Genomic DNA, 22,461 nt, shown 5'->3' on the forward strand with positions numbered 1-22,461 from the left:
CCACAGGAACAGGCTTGCTGCAGGTATCAGAAAACCCAAGGTCAGGCTGGGCGCGGTGGCTCAAGCCTGTAATCCCAGCACTTTGGGAGGCTGAGGCGGGTGGATCACGAGGTCAATAGATCGAGACCATCCTGGTCAACATGGTGAAACCCCGTCTCTACTAAAACTACAAAAAATTAGCTGGGCATGGTGGCACGTGCCTGTAATCCCAGCTACTCAGGAGGCTGAGGCAGGAGAATTGCCTGAACCCAGGAGGCGGAGGTTGCGGTGAGCCGAGATCGCGCCATTGCACTCCAGCCTGGGTAACAAGAGCGAAACTCCGTCTCAAAAAAAAAAAAAAAAAGAAAACCCAAGGTCACAGTGGTTTAAACAAGTTTATTTCTCAGCCATGTAGGCAGGAGGAGGCAGTCCAGGGCTGAGAAGCCTGAGGTCTCAGGGAGGCAGGCTCCATCTGCTGCTCCGTCATCTTGGTTCACGCCTCTCTCCTAGGGGTCACCTCTGTGTTCAAGGAAGTGCTCAAGTTCAGGCTGAGCTAGGGTGTGTACGGTGGCTTCCAACCAGCATGTGACACCCCCAGGCAGCTCCCTGCTGTGCCTGGACCCACCTATGACCTTGGCTTACTGCATCTTGCTGGATTCCCCATCTTGGTCTTGCTGGCTGTTTTTAGAGACTGAGCCCATAGTCTCCAGGACTCAGGTGACTTTGGCTACCCCTGGAGTCCTGTATTAAAGATCTGCAATAGAAATGTGTCCAGCAGGGAACTATCCTGCTTGCTTTTTGCTTTTCTCAGTTCCTGCAGTCAACTGGCCAGAGCACTCTGTGGGGCACGTGGACACAGGCCCTGGAGTATGGCCACTTCTGCCTGGTGTCTGGGGGGCTTCCTGAGTGAGGCGAGGGGGTCTCACCAGCTCCGGGGGACACTGCTGCCACAAACAGGGTAGGGGTAGGGGTGGAGGATCACCTCTGTGAGGACACAGGCCTCACCCTCTGTGGCTGTGGTGGAGACCGCAGGTCCGCCTCAAGGCCCCTGACACCTGCAAGGCCAGTGCGTGGGAGACACAGAGAGGGGACTCCACCAGGCCAGCCGGGGCTTGAACCCCAGCCAGGGCAGGTGCAGTCTGCTGCCCCGCCAGGTAATGCACCGACCCAGCTGCTGTTCAGCTCCCCTTCAGGCAGGCGCCGTGTTCATGGCATAGGTCAGCTGGGCCCTCTGAGCCCCCCACTCCCACATGGACCAGTCTGCATGGATGATGGTGCCACCTGTGCTGTCCAGACCCTGCCCAGCTGCGCTAATGGCCAGAGCCATTAAGTGACTCCCAGCACTGGAGTCACTTCAGCTGCTCACCCCTCCCTGAACAGAGACATCCCTGGGCATGCTCTGGCCACCCCACAAGAGGTGGCTCAGGGTGGGAGGGCTGGAGGCTGCCTACATGGGGCAAGGCCTCCTCTGGGAGATAGGATGGGGTGGGACAGGCAGGGTTCCCTCCTCACCTGATGGGCTCTTGAGGCTAGGCTGCCAGCAGGCAGCAGGGGGCTGAAGCAGTGGGGTCAGGCCCGGGGAGCGGGGGCCCTGCCTTCCTTCCTCAACACACGGGGCTGCCCAGGCCCCGCTCCTGGGGCCAGGCCCACACCCCACAGATACTGGTGTCAGATGCCTCGGGCTCAGGGGAGCTCCACATGGACCAGCCGCAGCTGCGCCTGGGTCCGCCTGGCCCAGGCAATACCACAGCCTTACCAAGGCTCATCCAGCCATGGGCCCAGCCTCCCAGGCCCTGCAAGGCACCCCAGTCTCTGGCAGCTCACATCCCAGGCAGCTCACGGTCACCATCCTTGACTTCCTCATGGCAGAAATGGAGGAGCTTTGAGCTTGTGATGAGCACAGGCTCCCAACCATAGGAGACTCCAGATGTGCCTGCTGGAGGGGCTGCAGGCCCTGATGATACCCACTCCTCAGACATGCAAACCTGGAGCCAGGGAGGCCTCAATGAACCACATACTATCCCAACCGACCAGCTTACCCCACACCAGCGCCAGGCCCTTTCAGACCCAGTCTGGCCACTCCAACAGACTTGGCCAGCACCTCCCCTGGCCCCACCCTCTCCAGACAGGAGCCAGGCTGTGGCGACCCGCCTCTCAGCAGGCACAGCTCCTCTTCTGATGCCTCCCCCAGATTAAGTCGTTAACCCCTTGTCCACCTGACTGGGCTGCACGTGGCCTTGGTACAGAGCCAGGTTTTAGTAAAGGGTAAAAGGGCTTCCTTGCTGTGGTTTACAAGAGAATGCAATACCCACCCAAAGCTACTTCATGACCCACCATGACCTGCACCACCACCCAGCCCATCCACAACTCTCAGTGTCACAGGCCACCAGCCTCTGAAAGCAGGCACTGCACAAGCCACCAGGCCGCAGAGGATGTGGGCAGGGAGGACATTCTGCCTTCACAAGAGCATGCTCTCAAAGACAGAGCCACCCCAAACTGTCAGCAGGTAACCCTGAGCTCTGGGAAGGCAAGGGGAGGGGCTCAGAGCTGTGACCAGAGCCCACGGGAAGCCTGTGCCCCGCACTGCAGGGCTCTGGCCACTGCCGAACGCCCTGTCCACGAAGCCCTGCCCGCCCTCTCCAGCAAACCAGGGCCCCTGAGGCTCCAGAGGCCCCAGTTCCACTGCCCTCAGCCTCCATGCCCTCAGCAGCTTAGCTCTGGGGCTGAGCTCCCAGAAGGGTAGGGTCCGGTGGGCTCCCGAGTTTTATTTTCTCACATTTCTTCCAAACATGCTTCTGCTGATCCTCAAAATGGCAAAAGCCAAGATGCTCAATTTGCAAAGCTCAACAACTGATGGCACATTTCATAACAAAAATCAGTAATATTTAGAAACAAATTTGATTAAATTCATAAGTGTCTGAATAATTATACTCTTAGATTTAATATAAAATGTGTGAAAGCTTATTCGAAGGCCAAATGCAATTACTGCAGAGCATTAAAAACCAGTAGGGGGAGTGCTGTCAGCCCAGCTGGTGCTGTGTCTCCCCAAACCCATGTCATGTGGGGTCACCAGGCTGTCTCTCCCTGTCAGGTGTCAGTGAGGCGCTGGGCATGGGCTCTGGGTTTGGGCCCTTCAGCACCAGCACTTCTCTGACCACTGGACTTCATTGCCACCTCAGAGAACTCTACCAGCTGCCTGCCTGAGGCACCGAGACTGCCCCCTTCCCCAACACTGACTCTGGGGCCCCTTCAGCAGAGAGGGTCTGCCCCTCTGTTCACGTACCCCTCGGTGCCTGGCCACAGCAGGTGTGACAGTAATGCAGAGAATCTAACTTACATGTCATCAAACCCAAATCCAACAGGGGTACCCAAACCAGACTGATGGGCCTGCCAACCTCCACCCACAGGAACACACTGGTGACTTAGAGCAGTGGACCCAGGAGGTGGCTCCTCCTCCCAGCAGCCTTTGTCCCCAACTCCTTGGACATCCCTTAGCCCAGAGTGAAGGGTCAAGGGCACACCTGACCCTTGCACAGGGCCAGAGGGAGTCAGTCTAGCCAGGAAGTCAGCAGGAACTAGCTTCCCACACAGGAAACAGGGCAATGATAGCAGACCACGTCCTCACTATCTCCATCCACCCACTCACTCCAGGTCACCAAGCTGCACCCTGCACCTTTGCTCCGACATCTAAAGTCTCCAAGTCATGCTGGTTCTCTCCTCCCAAAGATCTGCTTGGATCTGTTCCCTTCTCCCATCCTTGCTGCCACGAAGCTGTTCAAAGTCCGAAGCTGAGTGCACGGTCAATCCCTCCACAAATCACAGGGCAACGACTGCCTGCCAGGCGCAGCAGTGAACAAAACCTGCCCCTCAGTCTGGGGCGCTGGTGCGGAGCCTCCCGCCTGGGTCTGCGCCTGGGCCTGGGCCCCTACAGCGTCACCCCCTCCTATGTCCCAGCCAGAGGCGCCGCCACCTCTGGGCTCTCCCTGGCCGGACCGTGCACCCGCAGCTGAATGAAGCCGCGGCGCTGCGCAGTTCACAAGCTCCGTGCTGCCGCCGCGAAGCTCGCGCGGGCCCTTCCCTGCTTCCAGAGAAGCTCGGCCCCTGCTGTTCCCCCGTCAGACGCACCCTTCCACTCGGGTCTCAGCGGCAGGGTCACCACCCCTAGACGCCCCCCTTTGCACCCCATCTCCTACCCTCCAGCTCGTCGGTCTTCCTGCCCACATTGCCCACCTGCCGCGCCCACCCGGTGGAGCTCCACCTGCGTGGAGGCCGCGTCCACGCGGGCACCCCAAACGCCACCAGTAGGTTTTGACCACACGAACGCACGCCCTGCCCCAGCCCATCTCTCCGAGCTGCCTCCAGCCTGCGGGTCCCCACGTCGCGCCAAGCAACGCCGTGGAGCCTGCGCGCCTTTCTTGTACGACTACCCCGCCGCGGCGGCACAGCCGGGCCCGGAGCCCAGCGTCAGGTGTCCACGGCCGGTGTTAGGGGCCAGGTAGGCCTAGGCGGGCCCAGTGCATCCGCGCAAGGAAAGGGACCGGGCACGGCCGCGTTAACCCTCTCAGCGCCAGAGGAGGAGCCTTGGTCATCGCGCGGCCCTCCCAGCCTCAGCAGGCTACCCCTGTGCCCGCTCCAGCAAGCGTGCAACCGGCCGGGTCAGTCACAGAGACATTTCCGGCGGGAAGACACCGCGAAGGCTCCAACGCTGCTCACACACACTGCCTTGACTCTTTAACACTTCACCGCTCGCGCCCATTGGCCCAGGCGTTTACGTCATCGCTGCGCGCCGGACGGCACCGTCTTCCCGCTCCTTAACTCTGACGTCAGAGCGGAGCCGGCTTGAGCGGCTGAGAAAAGCAGGAGGAGGTGTCGGCGGCGGGAAGATGTAAGTTGGGGTGGAATCCGACCGCATCCGAGGTTTGGGGGCTGCCCGTCAGGCCCGGCAGGAAACATCGTGAAGGTGGCCCACTCCCCAGCTCCGCAGTGCGGCGGCAGCCTGGCGGCGCGGTGCGGACTCTGAAAAGAAAGAGTGTGGCCCGCAGTGGGCGGGGTGGGAGGTGTCGTGGCCGTGGCCCGGAAGTGGTCGGGGCCGCGGCAGACGGAAGGGCGCCTCTGCTTCGTCCGCTCGGCGGCGGCCCAACCAGGCCCGTGGGACTCTGAGCAGCGGGGAGCGCGGCCTCCGCCCTTGGGGCCCTCCTGCTGGGCCGGAGACCCAGGCCCCCAACGCCAGGCCCTGCCCTAGAAGCGCTCGCGGCCCGGCGCCTGGACGAGGGAGTTGTGAGTGAACGCGGACGGGGAGCGGCGAGGTCGGCGTGTCGGGCCGGTGCCGGCGGGCGCGGAGTTTCTTTGTGGGATACAGTGGCAGGCTGGCCGATCCCCCCTTCCGAGGCATTAATGCAAACATGCACTCCGCGAACGTTTCCCGGGCTCCCGTGTGCAACTCTCGGCGCTAGGCCTGGGGGATATGGCCCACTATGGACCGAGCACGGTGGCCTAGCTCAGTTTGATGGGTTACTCCAGAGGGGTGGATACGGGAAAGTTAAGGTTGATGGAGGAGAAACGTGGAGTAGGCTTTTTGTCTTGATTTCGCATGAACTGTGCCTGAAATGTACTTTTAAGTGGGGAAGGTGCTCTGAAGATTTGTGCCGAAAAGCCCTCCTCGAGATTTAACTAATTGTTCTCTCCTCTCTCTGGCTGTTGGACGCGCACCTTTCCGGAGGATGGGGGAGGTAACCGAGGTCCTGAGCCGGTACCTGAACTTGTGTGAACAGAGAACCTCAACCTTTGCTTTCTAGCATTCGACCGCACCCAGCAAAGCGTCCGCTTTCTCAGTGGTTCTTAGAGTGCTTAAGAATGGTGCACTTTGATTTCACAAAGCGAATCAAAGTAGCGGTGTTTGGTTTCACAAAGTACATTTGGGCAGATCTTTAGGACTGGGGGGTGGGGCTGGAATATGCGGGTGTGACCTCCACTCTAGATCTGCACTGTCCAGTGAAGTAGCCATTGGCCACATGTGGCTACTGAGCATGTTGAAATACAGCAGCTAATCAAAACTGAGATGTTAAAACACCCACCAGATTTAGAAGACTTACTCTGGAAAAAAAAAAAGTAAACCTTTAGATTTTTATGTTGATTATTTGTTGGAAAAATATTTTGGATGTGTGTCAAATGTTAAAAATTGATTTCACCCATTTTTGTGACGTGGCTACTAAGGAATTTGAGATTCTGCTTGTGGCTCCTCACACTGTTTCTATTGGACAGTGCTGCTGCAGATGATCCTAAGGTGGGTGGGTGCAGGAACCCTGCTGAGAGTTCAGAAATTACTTGTGACTTTGGAGACATGTGTCTGTGGGGGGAAGGAGCCTCTGGACGTGAAGATGCAAACCTTACTTCTAACATTTATTGAGCCTTTGATTAATGCCCTGGATAACTATAAGGTTGGAATTCTAGTTGTCACCATATTGATGATGAGAAACTTGAGAAAGGATAAGTGACCTGTTCAAAATTACACAGTAAAATTTCAAATCAAACCCAGGCCTTCTGGCTCCAGACTGGGAATTATACTCTGATACTCACTGGTTGTCCAAGGACACCAGCCATACCAGGCACTGCCTGCTGGGTGTCTGCAGAACCTTACTGTTCTGAAACAAAACATGCCCTGGACAAGAGCATCAAAGGTGATCTTTGGCCCTCCATGGCTCATTTGACAGCTCAAAGCCAGGTGCTCTTCTTTCTTGGGTCAGAACATGTTTTCAGCACTGTTTTGAAGCACCCCTGGCATTTCTGCATGGGGAAACCAGGACCCCATTAGTGTGCTGTGCCCTGCTTACGTACAGGCTGTTGGAGAAGGTGAGACAGAAGTAGCTGAGACTCACATCCTGAGAGCTTCACTTAGAAACTCATGCAGTTTGTGCAGACCTGGCTGGAAATACTGAAGGCAGCAGTTCCTCTAAAATAGAGCCCATAACTTATTAGTAGTTTGTTTTTGAGTAATTTGTTACCATTATTAGAGCACATGCTGCAGTCCAGGCATTTTGCTAAACTTACATGGTAGGTAGTCTCACGCAACTTCAGTGCCAACTTTTTTTCTCCAACATCTTATTTTTGAAAAATTTAAGCACATAGGAAGGTTGAATTATACAAAAGACCACTTGAGGGCCGGGTGCGGTGGCTTATGCCTGTAATCACAGCACTTTTGGGAGGCCAAGGTGGGCTGATCATGAAGTCAGGAGTTGGAGACCAGGCTGGCCAGTATGGTGAAACCCTCTCTCTACCAAAAATACAAAAATTAGCCAGGCGTAGTGGCATACACCATTAGTCCCAGCTACTCAGGAAGCTGAGGCAGAAGAATCACCTATACCCAGGAGACAGAGGTTGCAGTGAGCTGAGATCGTGCCAGTGTACTCCAGCCTGGTGACTCCCTCTCAAAAAAAAAAAAAAAACACACTTAAAAGTTTATGTTACATTTCTGCTATATTTGAAGTAAATTGCAGGCTTGCAAGTGTTTTCCCCTACACGCTCAATGTGCATATTACTAAAGTACAGTGTTTGCAATAACTACTTTTTAAAGTTCCTCTGCTTTTTAAATGTTCATGTAGTACATTTTATCTGTTTGCATATGGGTATTAAGTGTTTTGATGCTGGTACTAGTCACTTTTGAAATGGTTTTTGCTTCCAGTTGTATTATCCAGTGTATCCCAAAAGGAAATTGCTGCAATAAAACAGGAGGTCCAATCCTGTCTGGAGACCACCCTTGAGTTAGGTGTTTCCCTGTTCTGCACGTGAATGTGGTGCCATGGCATTTTCAAAAGACTGCAGGGAGCTCATGAAACTTGTGGGTGAAAACTAAATTGTTCAGCCTGTAAAATGACAGTGATGGGCCCCACCATCTCCTCCATTTTTTTAAGAAAGATAAACTGGCTGGTAGAGGTGGCTTGTGCCCGTAATCCCAGCACTTTGGGAGGCCAAGGCGGGTGGATCACGAGGTCAGGAGTTTGAGACCAGCCTGGCCAACATAGTGAAACCCTGTCTCTTTTAAAAAAAAAGAAAAAAGATAAACTGGGGTGACAGTTTTGCCTTTGCCTCCTGTAGGGGGGTAGAGACACCTCCATGAGTATGTGGGTACTGTCCCCATGTGTTCCTGGTTGTGTGGACACACACTGCTTACTGTGCTCCCTTGCTGCCTTCTTGTATGCTCAGCTTTTGACTGCAAAGTAGACTTGCTGCCTTGCCAATTCGTTCACTCTTTAAATCCTTTTATCTTGTTATTAGGCTGCTCTTTGGCGTAAATTGCAATCAATTAGGGATCGTTTCTCAGAATCCAGTTAGAAGTGAGAGTTCAGATAAGTGAGGCCGTCATTGCTGCTTTGAACACCTCAGAAGGGGAGAATGGATTTATCAGGAGTGAAAAAGAAGAGCTTGCTAGGAGTCAAAGAAAATAATAAAAAGTCCAGCACTAGGTAATCCTTCTGTAAGATTTTTCTAGTGCTACTTTGGGGGTGCTTACTGCTAGGGACCCGCATAAAGGGGAAGGTTGAGAATGTTGTGCATTCTGCAGTGAGTGTTCTGAGCCACAGACCACTTTGCTCTGTGATCACCTGGGATCTCTGTGGCCCTGCTGATCCCCTTTTTTGGGTTGTGCTATTTGGGTTTGGTCAGAGCAGCACACAGTCTCACACTCTTCCTCACCATCCAGGGCTCCTTCTCCTACCAAACGCAAAGACCGCTCAGATGAGAAGTCCAAGGATCGTTCAAAAGATAAAGGGGCCACCAAGGAGTCAAGTGAGAAGGATCGCGGCAGAGACAAAACCCGAAAGAGGCGCAGTGCTTCCAGTGGTAGCAGCAGTACCAGGTGGGCGCGCTAGCCTGGAGCCTGGAGGGACCTGTGCCACAGCCACACCCTCACTCCCCACAGATGACTCCAGTTTTCTTGATTATTTACAAATAAATCACATCCTCTGATTGTTAGTAGAAACCCTACTTTATGGCAGATTGGCCAGGCCCAGTGGATCATTCCTGTAATCCCAACACTTTGGGAGGCCCAGACAGGAGGACTGCTTGAGGCCTGGAGTTCAAGACCAGCCTGGGCAACAAAACAAGATTTTGTCTCTACGTTTTTATAATTACTTGCGTATGGTGGCATGCATCTGTAGTCCCAGCTGTTTGGGAGGCGGAGGCAAGAGGATAGCTTGAGCCCAGGAGTTTGAGGGAAATAAACAAAATTAGCCAGGCATGGTGGCCCACACCTGTACTGCCAGCTACTCAGGAGGCTGAGTCGGAAGGCTGGCTTGATTCCATGAGGTTGAAGCTGCAGCGTACGGAGATCATGCCATTGTACTGCAGCCTGGGTGACAGTGAGACCGTGTCTCAAAAGAAAAGACAACTGAGCTTGAGTCAGCATCAGCCAGCAGCTCCCTTCCCAGCCTGAGTTGGCAGTTCTGACTTTTGCTAGACTCCTTTACCTCCCAGCAGGAAAGGCTTCTCTATGGGTAGAAAGCAGCCCATCACCTCTGTCCTGTTCCCTGCACAGTGTGACACCTAGGGCTCTGGTTTGCTGGGCAATGGGATGGGATGGGAGTGATGTTTTCCACACTAGGGAAAGCAGTGAAGCCTGGAGATAACTGAACAGCAGTTTCCTCCTGGGGGGAGCACAACAGACTTGGAGGAGGCATCTGTACTGTGAGACTTGGCGTGTGGTAGTTGTGACCCCTTATCTTGCCCTCAGGTCTCGGTCCAGCTCGACCTCCAGCTCAGGCTCCAGCACCAGCACTGGCTCAAGCAGTGGCTCCAGCTCTTCCTCAGCATCCAGCCGCTCAGGAAGCTCTAGCACCTCCCGCAGCTCCAGCTCCAGCAGCTCCTCCGGCTCTCCAAGTCCTTCTCGGCGCAGACACGACAATAGAAGGCGCTCCCGCTCCAAGTGAGTTCCCCATGCCTGAGAGCTAAAGATTGCAAGATGGGAGCTAGAGATTTACCATTGGGGTTATAAAAGTGACCCCAAAGGAGTCTTTCTGCCTTGATAGGATTTCTGAGACAGGAATTATGTACGTGAACTTCCTTAGGAAAAGTGTCATACAATCTGATAAGGCCTGCCGAAAACGAATCTAATACATTTTGACTTGACAGAAATTGTTTCTGGTGTTCTGTTTTCTGAATCAGATCCAAACCACCTAAAAGAGATGAAAAGGAGAGGAAGAGGCGGAGCCCATCCCCTAAGCCCACCAAAGTGCACATTGGGAGACTCACCAGGAATGTGACCAAGGTAAGGATCATGGATCTCTCTGGTGGGCCATGGTTGTGGACAGGCAGGCCTGTGCCGGCAGGTAAATCTGTAATTAATAGAATATAATCTTTTGGAGGACTGGGGTGGTGGTACCTGCTTTGCGTACAGCACTGATTAGTTCTCTTAGTGGACCATTAATACACGTGTCTAGGAGATGTATACCAGAATGACACTGGTGCTCATTGGATGGATTGTTTTACCCTGCCAAAGTTTTAGTCATGATGTGGTGAACTTTCTTTGCATCTGACATGGCTAACTGGAAGCTGGGAGTTCAAGTGACCCTTCTTTCCCTCTAGGATCACATCATGGAGATATTTTCCACGTATGGGAAAATTAAAATGATTGACATGCCGGTGGAAAGGATGCATCCCCATCTGTCCAAAGGCTATGCATACGTAGAGTTTGAGAATCCAGATGAAGCTGAAAAGGCGCTGAAGCACATGGACGGAGGTGGGTGACCCTGCCACATACCCTGACCACTCAGAGACCCACCACCCCTAGAGACTTGATTTCCAACTGGACTGCACTTATTTTTGTTTGTTTGTTTGAGACGGAGTTTCATTCTTATCGCCCAGGCTGGAGTGCAGTTGTTTCTGGGCCAAACTGAGGATTGGGCCGCTATTTCTCATGGCCTGGTAATGAGATGCAGATGACTGAGGAGGAAGAGAGTTTTTATTTCTGCAACAGTTGCATAGAGAAGGCCTGGAAATTACTGCCAGACCAACTTAAAATTACAAAGTTTTTCAGAGTTTATATACTTTTTAAGTTATACGTCTGTGCATAAGTGTGCATTTATCTAAAGATGTAAGTGATTAACTTCTTGTAATCTATGACTAAGGTTTGAGTCTTGGAGACCTTCCTCTGGAGCCTCAGTAAATTTACTTAATTTAATTTAAATAGGTTTAGGTGCTGGAGTAATAACCCTTCCTTTGACTTATGCTAAAATCACAGAGGTTTGGGGAGTTTTTTTAGACTCCAGTGAAACTTGTTTAATCCTAAACGAGTCGTGTTAAGAATATCTTCATTATTTTATTGTTTTAAGACCCAGGAAAGGCCTAGGCAAAACTTGTGGTGGACTTTCTTACATCCTAGCCTTTGTATAAGGGCACTGGCTTTTAATTTAACTTAACTACTCAGTCAGTACTAAAACAGTTGTTATGGAGGCCTGTGTTGGGGAGACCTGGCCTGCCACAGTCCCCACTGTCAATTTGCATGTAATGTTTTATCATGCTTGTGTATTTATTTATCATGAGAATCATAGGGAGATGGGGCACTGTCATCTTTCCTGGCTGTTTCCTGCTGAGAGAGGTTTGTTGTTATCTGGCACTGAAGATGGTGCCGGAGTGGAAGAGGTCGATTTGTTCCCAGTAGCACTTTTCTGTTTTGGGGGCTTAGAGACAGCACTTGCTGAAACATAATCATCTGCAACAAGCAACACACATAAGTAGGTTGCTGCTGTTTTCTTCAGAAGTTTAGTCTTCAGTTTATAGGGCTTTAGGAAAGCACAGCTTGGGTTTCAGTGATTTCTAATTAGGAAAAAGGAATAGAAAAAGGAAAAAATTGGAAACATTTTGGTATACTACTGTTTTTGAAGCTTTTTTTTTTTTAAGCTTCCCATTTTTATTAAAAGACAAATTGTGGTAGGACTGGTTTGCTTTATTATACTTAGCCTAATTATTTGTATATAGTGCAGCAAGAAAAATAATTTTTTATGTAGGCCTTTTAAAGGGACTTTGATGGAAGTTCATTCCATAGAAGGAATCTGAGGTAATACCTTTTTAAACTCAAGCCCAGCTATGGATATGTACCATTAAATACTTAGGAGTTGGGTAAATTCCTCTTCTCTCTTTTTTTTTTTTTTTTTTTTTTTTTGAGACGGAGTTTCGCTCTTCCCAGGCTGGAGTGCAATGGCGCGATCTCGGCTCACCGCACAACCTCCGCCTCCTGGGTTCAGGCAATTCTCCTGCCTCAGCCTCCTGAGTAGCTGGGATTACAGGCATGCGCCACCATGCCCAGCTAATATTTTGTATTTTTAGTAGAGACGGGGTTTCACCATGTTGACCAGGATGGTCTCAATCTCTTGACCTCGTGATCCACCCGTCTCGGCCTCCCAAAGTGCTGGGATTACAGGCGTGAGCCACCGCGCCCGGCAATTCCTCTTGTCTTGAAGCTCCAAGATAATGGGGTTTTGGGCCTGTTAGAAAGTGACATTTTTTTACACAGATTAGGAACCCTGTCCAGGAACTGTACACAGAATATGAGGCCAGTTTTTTAAAGGCTTTATTGGTTAAGTTGGATTCCTTAAAGGAGAGCATACCATTCCATTAAAGCCTTGGTAAAATAACCAGTTGGGGTGTTTTGTTGGTTTTTTTTTTTTTTTTTTTTTTTTTTTTGGAGACGGAGTTTCACTCTTGTTGCCCAGGCAGGAGTGCAATGGCACAATCTCTGCTCACCGCAGATAACCAGTTTTTTATTTCTGTTCTGTTACAAAAGAAAACAAATTTATATTGTACTTAAGCAAATAACTATACTACCATAAATTAAGAATACATACAAATAGGCCGGGCGGGGTGGATCACCTGAGGTCAGGAGTTTGAGACCAGCCTGACCAACATGGTGAAACCCCATCTCTGCTAAAAATACAAAAATTAGCCAGGCGTAGTGGCACATTCCTATAGTTCCAGCTACTTGGGAGGATGAAGCAGGAGAATCGCTTGAACCCAGGAGGCAGACATTGCAGTGAACCAAGATTATGCCTTCCAGCCTGGGTGACAGAGTGAGACTCGGTCTCAAAAAACACACAGATCGTTTCCAAATTCTGAAGAAATTAGGTAGAGAGAAACAAGTATGTTCCAAGTTTTGTTCATACATAGGAGTATACTTTATTTAATTGTTAAAAGCTGTTAATAATTTTATTAACTTTGTAAAGCAAAACAAAGGATTAGCAGCATTTTAAGCAAAAAGTTAGATAACTTCAGTCTCCTATTAGTTCAGTTTATGCAGTTAATTTCTGTCCTGCTTGATATTAATAGACATTTTAGCTCTTTAACCGTCCTGAACGTTTTTTCTTTATTCTGATGTCCCAATCTCCAAAGTATTTCAGCCACCTCTTAGAGCGTTTTTTTTTGAAACGGAGTCTCACTCTGTCTCCCAGACTGGAGTGCAGCACAGTGACAGGATCTTAGCTTTCTGCAGCCTTCGCCTCCCCAGTTTAAGCAATTTCTCCTGCCTTGGCCTCCCAAGTAGCTGGGACTACAGGCACGCACCACCATGCCCAGCTATTTGTATTTTTAGTAAAGATGGGGTTTCACCATGTTGGCTAGGATGGTCTCGATCTCGTGACCTCGTGATCTGCTTGCCTCGGCCTCCCAAAGTTCCGGAATTTCAGGTATGAGCCACCTCATTGTAGTTTTTAATCCTTTTAAAGAGGATTAAAAGGAGACAATTGTTTATAGTTGAGAAAAAGTTTTAGGGTAGCCATAGTTGAAGACACAGTTGATGAGGAAATTTGTTACCTCTGTGACACAATGATAATTTAATACAATTACAGTCATTACTGATAATGTACAGTAAGATACATTATAATTTTTGGAATTTTACATGATTTTGGAGCATACCAATAACATTTATACAAATATAGCCCCAACAAAGCCAAACCCCATTTTATATTTGGCATTGCTTCCTGTATGATTACTGGTACCAAATAAGCCCAGTTTCGCGTGTGTGTGTGTGTTTTGACCAGGCCGGAGTACATTGGTGCAATCTTGGCTCACTTCTGCCTTTGCGTCCCAGGTTCAAGCCATTTACATTTCTGTGTGTGGGTATGGGTGTGTGTTGACCAGGCTGGAGTACATTGGTGCAATCTTGGCTCACTTCTGCCTTTGCCTTCTAGGTTCAAGCCATTTTCCTGCCTCAGCCTCCTGAGTAGCTGGGATTATAGGCAGGTGCCACCATGCTTAGCTAATTTTTATACTTTTAGTAGAGACAGGGTTTCACCATGTTGGCTAGGCTGGTCTGGAACTGCTGACTTCAGGTAATCTGCCCAGGCCTCCCAAAGTGCTGGGATTTCAGGTGTGAGCCACTGTGCCCGGCCTGGGCTGCACTTCTGAGTCCCGGAAGCTCTTTCAGGATTCCATTTCTTACTTGGTTGTATGATTACCAAAAATATGTTTTAGGAACACCTTTTTTTTTTTCTTCCAGCTCCAGTTCAAAGGAACACTGTTCTTGAAGAAAAAAAAAAAAATAGCAAATACGCATAGATTAACATTTTAGGGAGTTTCCAATCTGTTAAAAGCTTAAGGATCAACTACAGGTTTCTTACATAGAATACACTTGGCTTTTTATATGGGAATATTTCCTTTAATCATTTCTGAGAATCAGAAGTTTGCCAGTATTTCAGCTTTTTTACTATTTTGCTGAGTGACTGGATTTACTGAATTTATTTCTCAAACACTTATGTCTTAAAACCACTCATAACACTTTTAGCTGTTTATATCGGGCAGAATGGTTTTAAAAGCACGTGGACCCTTGTGAATAGTTTTGGGTGGCAGATTTTCACTTTATGAAGTCAGCATTTTGAGGAATGTGGAGTCATCTCTTCTCTGCTCCCTGCTGCTGAGTGACCAAGGCGGCTGGCACTGAAAACAGTCAGCCCACTCTGCCATCTGGGTCACCAGGCCTGGTAGAGAGCGGGGTATGCGTGCCCCAGAACCTTGCATCCTCTGAGGCCCTGTTAAAAACTTTATAAATAGCTTAACTGTTTTTTTCAGTAATTGCCTTTGAGCTCTGGTAGAGTTCAGACATCAGGAAAGTTTTCTCGATACTTGAATAACTTCTCTTTCAAGTTACTTAAGTCCTTCTGAAATGGGTTAGGGGCTCTTTGTATTCACATCAGCTTTTGGCCTTGTGAGTCACTCCTTTGCTTTGGAGTCTGCTGATTATTCGCTATTTGACAGTCTGAGCACTTGCTGAGCTAAAAACAAAGGAGACCCGGGTACCTTCTGGGTGGGCATGATTATAGATATTCCAGCTTTTATTAAGATTCTGGTAGGATTTTTGTGTGTGTCCCCATACTGTCATTGAATGGAGTGAGTCCACGCTGTGTCCAAGAGAAAATGAGAAGGGGTTGGCCTTTACTGGTAGCTAGACAGAGACAGATTTTTCTTCATTATTCTAGAGTCAGTGCTGTGAAATCCCTAATTTGGGCTAACTTAGGCTGAGTTTACTGAAGTTAAACCTCTTAAGTGCGTTCTGAATACATATCCATGTGCCCAAGTTAGTCCCCATGCACTTTGAAGGTGCCTTGAAGGGAGGAGTTGAGAAAACAAAAGAGCCCTTTACCCTTTAGGGCATAGAAGGGGCTGGGCTTGGGCACCCGATATCCCCAGCTACCAGACAGTTCTTGAGGTTGGGGCACATGCTCCCCTGGGGTTCCTGGGTTTGCACCTCCATTTCCTTTCCTCTCTCCCGGGAGCCCCTGTCCCACACTGCCTCTCCTCACTTCTTACCACCCCATTGCACGCACATGGCTTGTGTTTCAGTGCCATCCACATGCAGCGAGCCACCTCTCTCAGACTGCTTGTTTCCAAACACAGAGTCCTCAGTATTTCCTGAAACTTCCTTCATGCTGCTCCCCACTGGGGCCCCACCTCTCCATGAATGGAAGCTCATCTTGACTGTCCCTCACCACCTCCATCCTGTCCACCACCAAGCTCTGGCAACTTTACTTCCCAGTTACTCCTAAATCCTTTCCCTTTCCTACCATTTCATTTGATGTTGATTCATGCCCCTCAGTGCCACAGAGCCCTCCTAACAGGTCTCCCTCTTCTCTTGGCCCCAGACCCAGCTTCCCTTTGTATGAGAAGGAAGCGCAAATGCGGATACCATCGGCATGGCCCTGCCAGGAGACCCCACCTTGACCCTCGGGCCTTCTGTTTGCCTGTCACTTGCTCTCGCTACTGCCCTCTCTCACAGCACTGTGGGTCCTTCACAGCGCAGGGCAAGACATATATCCCTTCTGTTCCACCTAGTGGATTTCAGCACTTTTTCTTCCCCCCCCCCCCCCCGCCCCTTTTTTTTTTTTTTTTTTTTTTTTTTTTGAGATGAGCTCTCTCACTCTGTTGCCCAGGCTGGAGTGCAGAGGTGTGATCTCAGCTCAGTGCAACCTCCACCCCAGGTTCAAGACATTCTCAGCCTCCCAAGTAGCTGCAGTTACAGGCGTGCACCACGACACCTCGCTAATTTTTTGAATTTTTAGTAGAGAAGGGGTTTCACCATATTGGCTGGTGTGGAACTCCTGACCTTGTGATCTGCCCGCCTTGGCCTTTCAAAGTGCTGGGATTACAGGGATGAGCCACTGCACCTGGCCTTCAATACATTCTTGAGCTCTTGACTTGCGTAACTTTTGATGTGGGAGGATGCCTTGACACGAGATCGGTATCTCCTTTTACGTCATGACTCCTTTCTTCATGAAATGTTACTCATGATGTTATTTCTGTGATTATCTTACATTGTCATTGTCCCACCAGGCCTGTCTGTTCACTGTGGCATGCTTTGTCTAGGGTAAATGCTTGCTAGATATTTTATGACTTGCTCTCTTTTTCAACAGGACAAATTGATGGCCAGGAGATCACTGCCACCGCTGTGCTGGCACCCTGGCCTAGACCACCCCCCAGGCGATTCAGCCCTCCCAGGAGAATGCTGCCACCACCACCCATGTGGCGCAGGTCTCCCCCACGGATGAGGAGAAGGTAAACAATTTGTAGTTTCAGTGAACTGATCAGGCCACAAACCTCATGTGACCACAGTGACTTTGGGACCCTTTATTCAGCCCTGCCTGCCTTCCACTGCTGTGTGGGTTAGGGGTGGCAGAGAGTAGTAGCCCGTCAGAGCTCATGGGGAAAGCAGGAGGGTCATGGCTGCAGTGAGCAACAGCAGGAGAGGCCCTAGCGTGCACCAACACAGCTTTATAAGTCTGAGCAGTGACATGGCGTGACGTGGCCTTCCCAGTAGACCGTTAGACCTGTGAGTCCAGGTGAAGGCCCACTTTTTTCCGAGCTAACAAGAAGGGCTAGGAGAGGAGAAAGTTGGGTGTCAGAGGAGTTGGTGGGAGGTGGGGGTGGTAATCCCTTGCCAAAGGCCACAGTTTGGCCTTCTCTTGCCAGTGGTGAGCTATGCTTTCAGCCTTTGGGCAAGAGGAAGAAAGCCTGGGCTTCTGCCTTGGGTCTCAGGAGCCCCCGTTGCCAAGAGCTCAGGGGCAGGCCCATCAGTTGGGACCTGTCCCAGCTTCTTGTACTAAAAAGTAAAACTATGGAGAATTGCCCGGAAAGAAGCCACCTTGCCCCTACAGTCTGAACTCTTCTGATGTGCTTTCTCCTCTTCCTGCAGATCCCGCTCCCCAAGGCGCAGGTCCCCTGTGCGCCGGCGATCACGCTCCCCAGGCCGCCGCCGCCACAGGAGCCGCTCCAGTTCCAACTCCTCCCGTTAAGCAGGCCACTGAATCTCTCACCCCTGTAACTTATACCCCACCCAGCTCAGTTTTGTCACTTTTCTAGCCAAAGGAAGATCAGTAGGAAAGCAAACCCCTCACTTGGGCAGGCATTGCAGGCAGCAGGCAGCACTCTTCTGCCGGCTGGGCTCTGGCTGCCGAAGTGCTGTTGGTGTGTGTTGTGCCTGCCAAGATGCCCTCCGAGTTTCTGGCTAGAAAGGTCACCCGTTTTCAGTTTCTGAGAGTCAGTTCAGTGACAGAGCCACCAGGGATGAGTGAGGCTCTTGGGGGGGTGGGGGGGGGTGACCCTGCCTGCCTGGGAGCACATATTTCCCTTCCCTGGTGACCAGGGATGGTGGCCAGGCCTTGCCCTTGCTGTTGCTGTACAGTGTCCTTTTGGAAAGGGAGCTGTCCTGGGCTTTACTTTAGTGCAGCTGCCAACCCTGTTAGGCCTGGCCTCTCAAGGCCTCTCTGACTTCCAGGGTCACACACCCCTGGAGGGCCTCTCACCCACGGTAGTTGCTGTGCATGGTTCTCTGTCCGTGCACTCATGCACACAGCCCACCCCATCGCCCTACTGTGAAACTGATGAGTGAGTTGAGAGCCAGCTTTGCTGGGTCACCATGCAGCCCCAGTTGTGCCTGCCCTTCAGGTTACCTTGGCAACATGTACATTGCTTTTTTTTTTTTTTTTCTTTTTTTTTTTTTTTTTTGCTTTTATTGTACAGTCAGTACTATAAAATTTGTTTGAGTTTTAAAACTTTGTAGCATTTTAGATGACATTGTGTTTGTACTTTGTTGTGTAGAGTGGAAGAATTGTGTTAAATAAATGCAGGATTGGAATGCAGGTCTAGTACTGGGCTCACTGCCTTCTCACTGTTCCCTCGCCCCCTTATAGCTTTCTGTTACTCATTATCCACAGTGGCACCTCCAGTGCCTTCAGGCAGGAGAACCTAGGGTTTGTGTGCTGTGGGTATTAAGTTGCTCCTATGGTGGACAAACAGGAGAAGGAGGTGTTATTATTAACTTCTCTGAAGCTGGAATTTCTACCTGACCAGAAACATGGAGAGAGAGAGTGTGTGTGTGTTGAGAGTGTCTCACTGTGTTGCCCAAGCTGGTTTTTACCATCTCGGAAGCTGCAGTTTCTTCCTGACCAGAAACATGCAGAGAGCGAACGTGTGTATGTGTGTGGTAAATTTTTTGTAGCAACGGGGTGTTGCTGTGTTGCCCAGCTGGTCCTGAGTCACTGGGATTACAGGCATATGTCGCCATGCCAGGCTTGCTTCCTCCTCCATTAAGTGGCCATTTCTCCACCTCAGAAATTGGTTTGAGACACAAGGAAGAATCTTAAATGCTTAACATCTTAAGAACCAAAGTTGAGACCACCAAACACTGCTGGGACCTCACTGCCCGGTGCTCCCAGTGGTCGGACCAAGACTCCACACCAAACAGTGCAAAGGCCCACTCCCCAGCCCCCGCTCATGGCCCAGCGGGAACAGACTCTGTTCTTACCCTTCGGCATTTCTCTGCAAATAAAAATTTAAGAGGTGCCACTGCGGTTCAGCCTTTGTGCATTTGCCCATGTGCTGGGCAAGGCCAGGTGGCCTGTTCTGACCGCCGGGCTCACCCCAGGCACCCCTGACCTCCCTCACGCTCCCCCACCTCCTCTCCCCCGAGTGGGGCTCGGTGCTCTGATCGCCTTTCCAATGCCGGTGCTGCGGTAGCTGTGCCTGGCCAAGAGCTCGAGCTCACCTGAGCACCGGCAGCCTCCTGCCTACAGTGCCCCGCGCTGGAGAAGAGCCTGCCCTGGCGCCGCGTGGGTCGTGGCTGCGTCTGCAGAGGGCCGGCTTCTCCCTGCGCCTTCCTGCAGGGCGGCCCTAGCCCAGAGCCCGGTGCCTGCCCCGGAAGCGTGCGGCTGCCTGGGACGAAGGGACGAACCCGGCGGGCGGCGGCCTCGACCCGGAGGTGGAGGCAGTAACCAGACTCCGGGAACGGGGCGGGGCCTGGTCCCGGGGTGAACTCCGGCCCATTCTCACTAGGCCCGCGACTCGCGCCTGGCGCGTTCCGTTCAAGATGGCGCTGGCGGCTGCTCTGCGAGTCCCGGCGCGCTTCTTGCTCCGTGCGGGTGCGAGACCCGGGGCGGGCGGGGGTCGGGGTGGAGGTCGGGCCCCAGCTGCGGCCGGGGACTAACGGGCTCCTCCACGCTGCTTTCCCAGGGTCCCGGCTCCAGGGCGCGGCCCTCGGGCTGACGGAGCGGGCGGCCGGCGGCGGGGACGGCGCGCGGCGCTTCGGGAGCCAGCGGGTGCTGGTGGAGCCGGACGCAGTCCCAGGTGAGCGGGCGGCGCCGAGGGAGGGCGGGCACGGGGCTGGGACCCGCGTGGGTCCGCGTTCGCGGGGCGGTGTCGGAGAACCGCGTCTATCGACGCTCAGTTTCTAAGCAGAACGTTGTTGCTCTACCTGGGTTCGTTCGTCGTGAGGTAGAAGTTTCTCTTTCTAAAGTTGGCGGGGATATGATATGTTACCTAAGCTGTTCAATTGGAAGTGGAAAAGAATTGGAATATTTTGGAATAAAATGATGTTGGTTCACAGAACCTCGTACCCACCATCAGAACCCTTAGTAAAACCCACCAGAAGGGATAGGAAAGGCGCTTTTGAAAGAGAAGCCTGCGCGCTCCGTCCAGGCAGGAGGCCCAGCTGAGGGCACCGCAGCTCCGCTTCCAGGACATGCTGACCCCGGGCCTCACGGTGCAGGCCTCGGCCTTTCCACAGGGGCCCTCCCCCTCCGCAAATAGGTCACAGCCCCTGCCTTCCCCAACCCCCTCAAACTCAGGGCTGTGCCCTGACTTGGCAATGCCATTCAGGACATAAGCATAGGCAGTGACTTCATAACTAACACATCAAAAGCTGGCCGGGCGTGGTGGTTCATGCCTGTAATCCAAGCACTTTGGAGGCCAAGGTGGGCGGATCACCTGAGGTCGGGAGTTCAAGACCAGCCTGACCAACATGGTGAAACCCCGTCTTTAAAAAAAATAAAAAAATAAGGAGGCTGAGGCAGGAGAATTGCCTGAACCCAGGAGGCGGAGGTTGCAGTGAGCCGAGATCGCGCCATTGCACTCCAGCCTGGGTAACATGAATGAAACTCCGTCTCAAAAAAAAATAAAAAAATAAAAAAAAAACACCAAAAGCAATGGCAACAAAAGCCAAAATAGACAAATGGGATCTAATTAAACTTAAGAGCTTTTACACACCGAAAGAAACAATCGTTAGAGTGAACCAGCAACCAACTGAATGGGAAAAAGTATTTGCAATCTATCCACTTGACAAAGGACTAATATCCAGAATCTACAAAGAACCTAAACAAATTTACAAGAAAAAAAAAAATCAAAAAGTGGGTGAAGGATATGAATAGACACTTCTCAAAAGAAGACATTTATGCAGCCAACAAACATGAAAAATGCTTATCATCACTGGTCATTAGAGAAATGGAAATCAAAACCACATTGAGATCTCATGTCAGTTAGAATGGCAATCATTAAAAAATCTGGAGATAACAGATGCTGGAGAGGATGTGGAGAAATAGAAACACTTTTACACTGCTGGTGGGGGTGTAAATTAGTTCAACCATTGTGGAAGACAGTGCGGTGATTCCTCAAGGACCTAGAACTAGAAATACAATTTGACCCGGCAATCCCATTACTGGTATGTACCGAAAGGCTTATAAATTGGTATGTTATAAAGACATATGCACATGTATGTAAAAAAAAAAAAAAAAAGATTAAGACCATCCTGGCCAACATGGTGAAACCCCGTCTCTACTAAAATATAAAAATTAGCTGGACATGGTGGCATGCGCCTGTAGTCTCAGCTGCTCAGGAGGCTAAGGCAGGAGACTTGCTTGAACCTGGGAGGCGGAGGTTGCAGTGAGCCAAGATCGTGCCACTGCACTCCAGCCTGGCGACAGATCAAGACTCTGTCTCAAAAAAAAAAAAGTTAGTTGGGCAAGGTGGCTCGCATCTGTAATCCCAGCTTCTCGGGAGGCTGAGGCAGAAGAATGGCTTCAACCCAGGAGACGGAGGTTGCAGTGAGCCAAGATTGTGCTGCTGCACTCCAGCCTGGGCGACAGAGCAAGACTCCTTGTCTGGCGGGGCGCGGTGGCTCATGCCTGTAATCCCAGCAGTTTCGGAGGCCGAGGCGGGCGGATCACGAGGTCAGGAGTTCAAGACCATCCTGGCCAACATGGTAAAACCCTGTCTCTATTTCTTTTCAGTAAAAAAAATTTTAGGGCCAGCCGTGGTGGCTCACGCCTGTAATCCTAGCACTTTGGGAGGCCGAGGTGGGTGGATCACCTGAGGTCAGGAGTTCAAGACCAGCCTGGCCATCATGATGAAACCCATCTTAAAGAAAAAATCTTTTTTTGGCCGGGCGCGGTGGCTCAAGCCTGTAATCCCAGCACTTTGGGAGGCCGAGGCGGGTGGATCACGAGGTCAAGAGATCGAGACCATCCTGGTCAACATGGTGAAACCCTGTCTCTACTAAAAATACCAAAAAATTAGCTGGGCATGGTGGCGCGTGCCTGTAATCCCAGCTACTCAGGAGGCTGAGGCAGGAGAATTGCCTGAACCCAGGAGGCGGAGGTTGTGGTGAGCCGAGATCGCGCCATTGCACTCCAGCCTGGGTAACATGAGTGAAACTCCGTCTCAAAAAAAAAAAAAAAAAGA

General features: G+C 51.1%; 2 protein-coding genes and 2 long non-coding RNA genes across 8 annotated transcripts in view; all 4 read left to right on the forward strand.

Annotated features, from left to right (window-relative positions):
- LOC116542894 overlaps positions 1 to 761 on the forward strand; it is a 2,867-nt gene extending 2,106 nt beyond the window's left edge. Inside the window, exon 2 of the long non-coding RNA XR_004265401.1 lies at positions 355 to 761. This is a non-coding gene — a long non-coding RNA (uncharacterized LOC116542894). The remainder of the gene's footprint in view (positions 1 to 354) is intronic.
- A 3,751-nt stretch (positions 762 to 4,512) lies between these two features.
- RNPS1 (RNA binding protein with serine rich domain 1) lies at positions 4,513 to 18,596 on the forward strand. Of its 4 annotated transcripts, none has more exons than XM_032268080.1 (8): positions 4,513 to 4,864; positions 8,251 to 8,438; positions 8,675 to 8,830; positions 9,704 to 9,895; positions 10,135 to 10,237; positions 10,555 to 10,708; positions 16,866 to 17,007; positions 17,645 to 18,596. In XM_032268080.1, the coding sequence occupies exons 2-8, from the start codon at positions 8,368 to 8,370 to the stop codon at positions 17,742 to 17,744; spliced, it is 918 nt and encodes a 305-aa protein (XP_032123971.1). In that variant the 5' UTR covers positions 4,513 to 4,864; positions 8,251 to 8,367; the 3' UTR covers positions 17,745 to 18,596. The 4 variants fall into 4 exon arrangements, with proteins under 4 accessions (XP_032123971.1, XP_032123975.1, XP_032123973.1 ...); XM_032268082.1 differs by lacking the exon at positions 4,513 to 4,864 and adding an exon at positions 4,865 to 4,986; XM_032268081.1 differs by lacking the exon at positions 4,513 to 4,864 and adding an exon at positions 5,033 to 5,256.
- Positions 14,247 to 14,675, forward strand: LOC116542895. The gene is made up of 2 exons (XR_004265402.1): positions 14,247 to 14,291; positions 14,330 to 14,675. It is a non-coding gene; the product is annotated as an uncharacterized LOC116542895 (long non-coding RNA).
- Positions 18,597 to 19,757: 1,161 nt separating the features above from the next.
- Positions 19,758 to 22,461, forward strand: part of ECI1 (enoyl-CoA delta isomerase 1) — a 12,293-nt gene continuing 9,589 nt past the window's right edge. For both annotated transcript variants that reach the window (XM_032268086.1, XM_032268085.1), the window contains exons 1-2: positions 19,758 to 19,868; positions 19,960 to 20,073. In XM_032268086.1, coding sequence (XP_032123977.1) covers positions 19,817 to 19,868; positions 19,960 to 20,073 — 166 coding nt within the window. In that variant the 5' untranslated portion in view covers positions 19,758 to 19,816. The remainder of the gene's footprint in view (positions 19,869 to 19,959; positions 20,074 to 22,461) is intronic.

Source organism: Sapajus apella, unplaced genomic scaffold (genome assembly GCF_009761245.1).
Source record: "Sapajus apella isolate SASKATOON/1434 unplaced genomic scaffold, GSC_monkey_1.0 scaffold175, whole genome shotgun sequence".
NCBI lineage: Eukaryota > Metazoa > Chordata > Mammalia > Primates > Cebidae > Sapajus > Sapajus apella.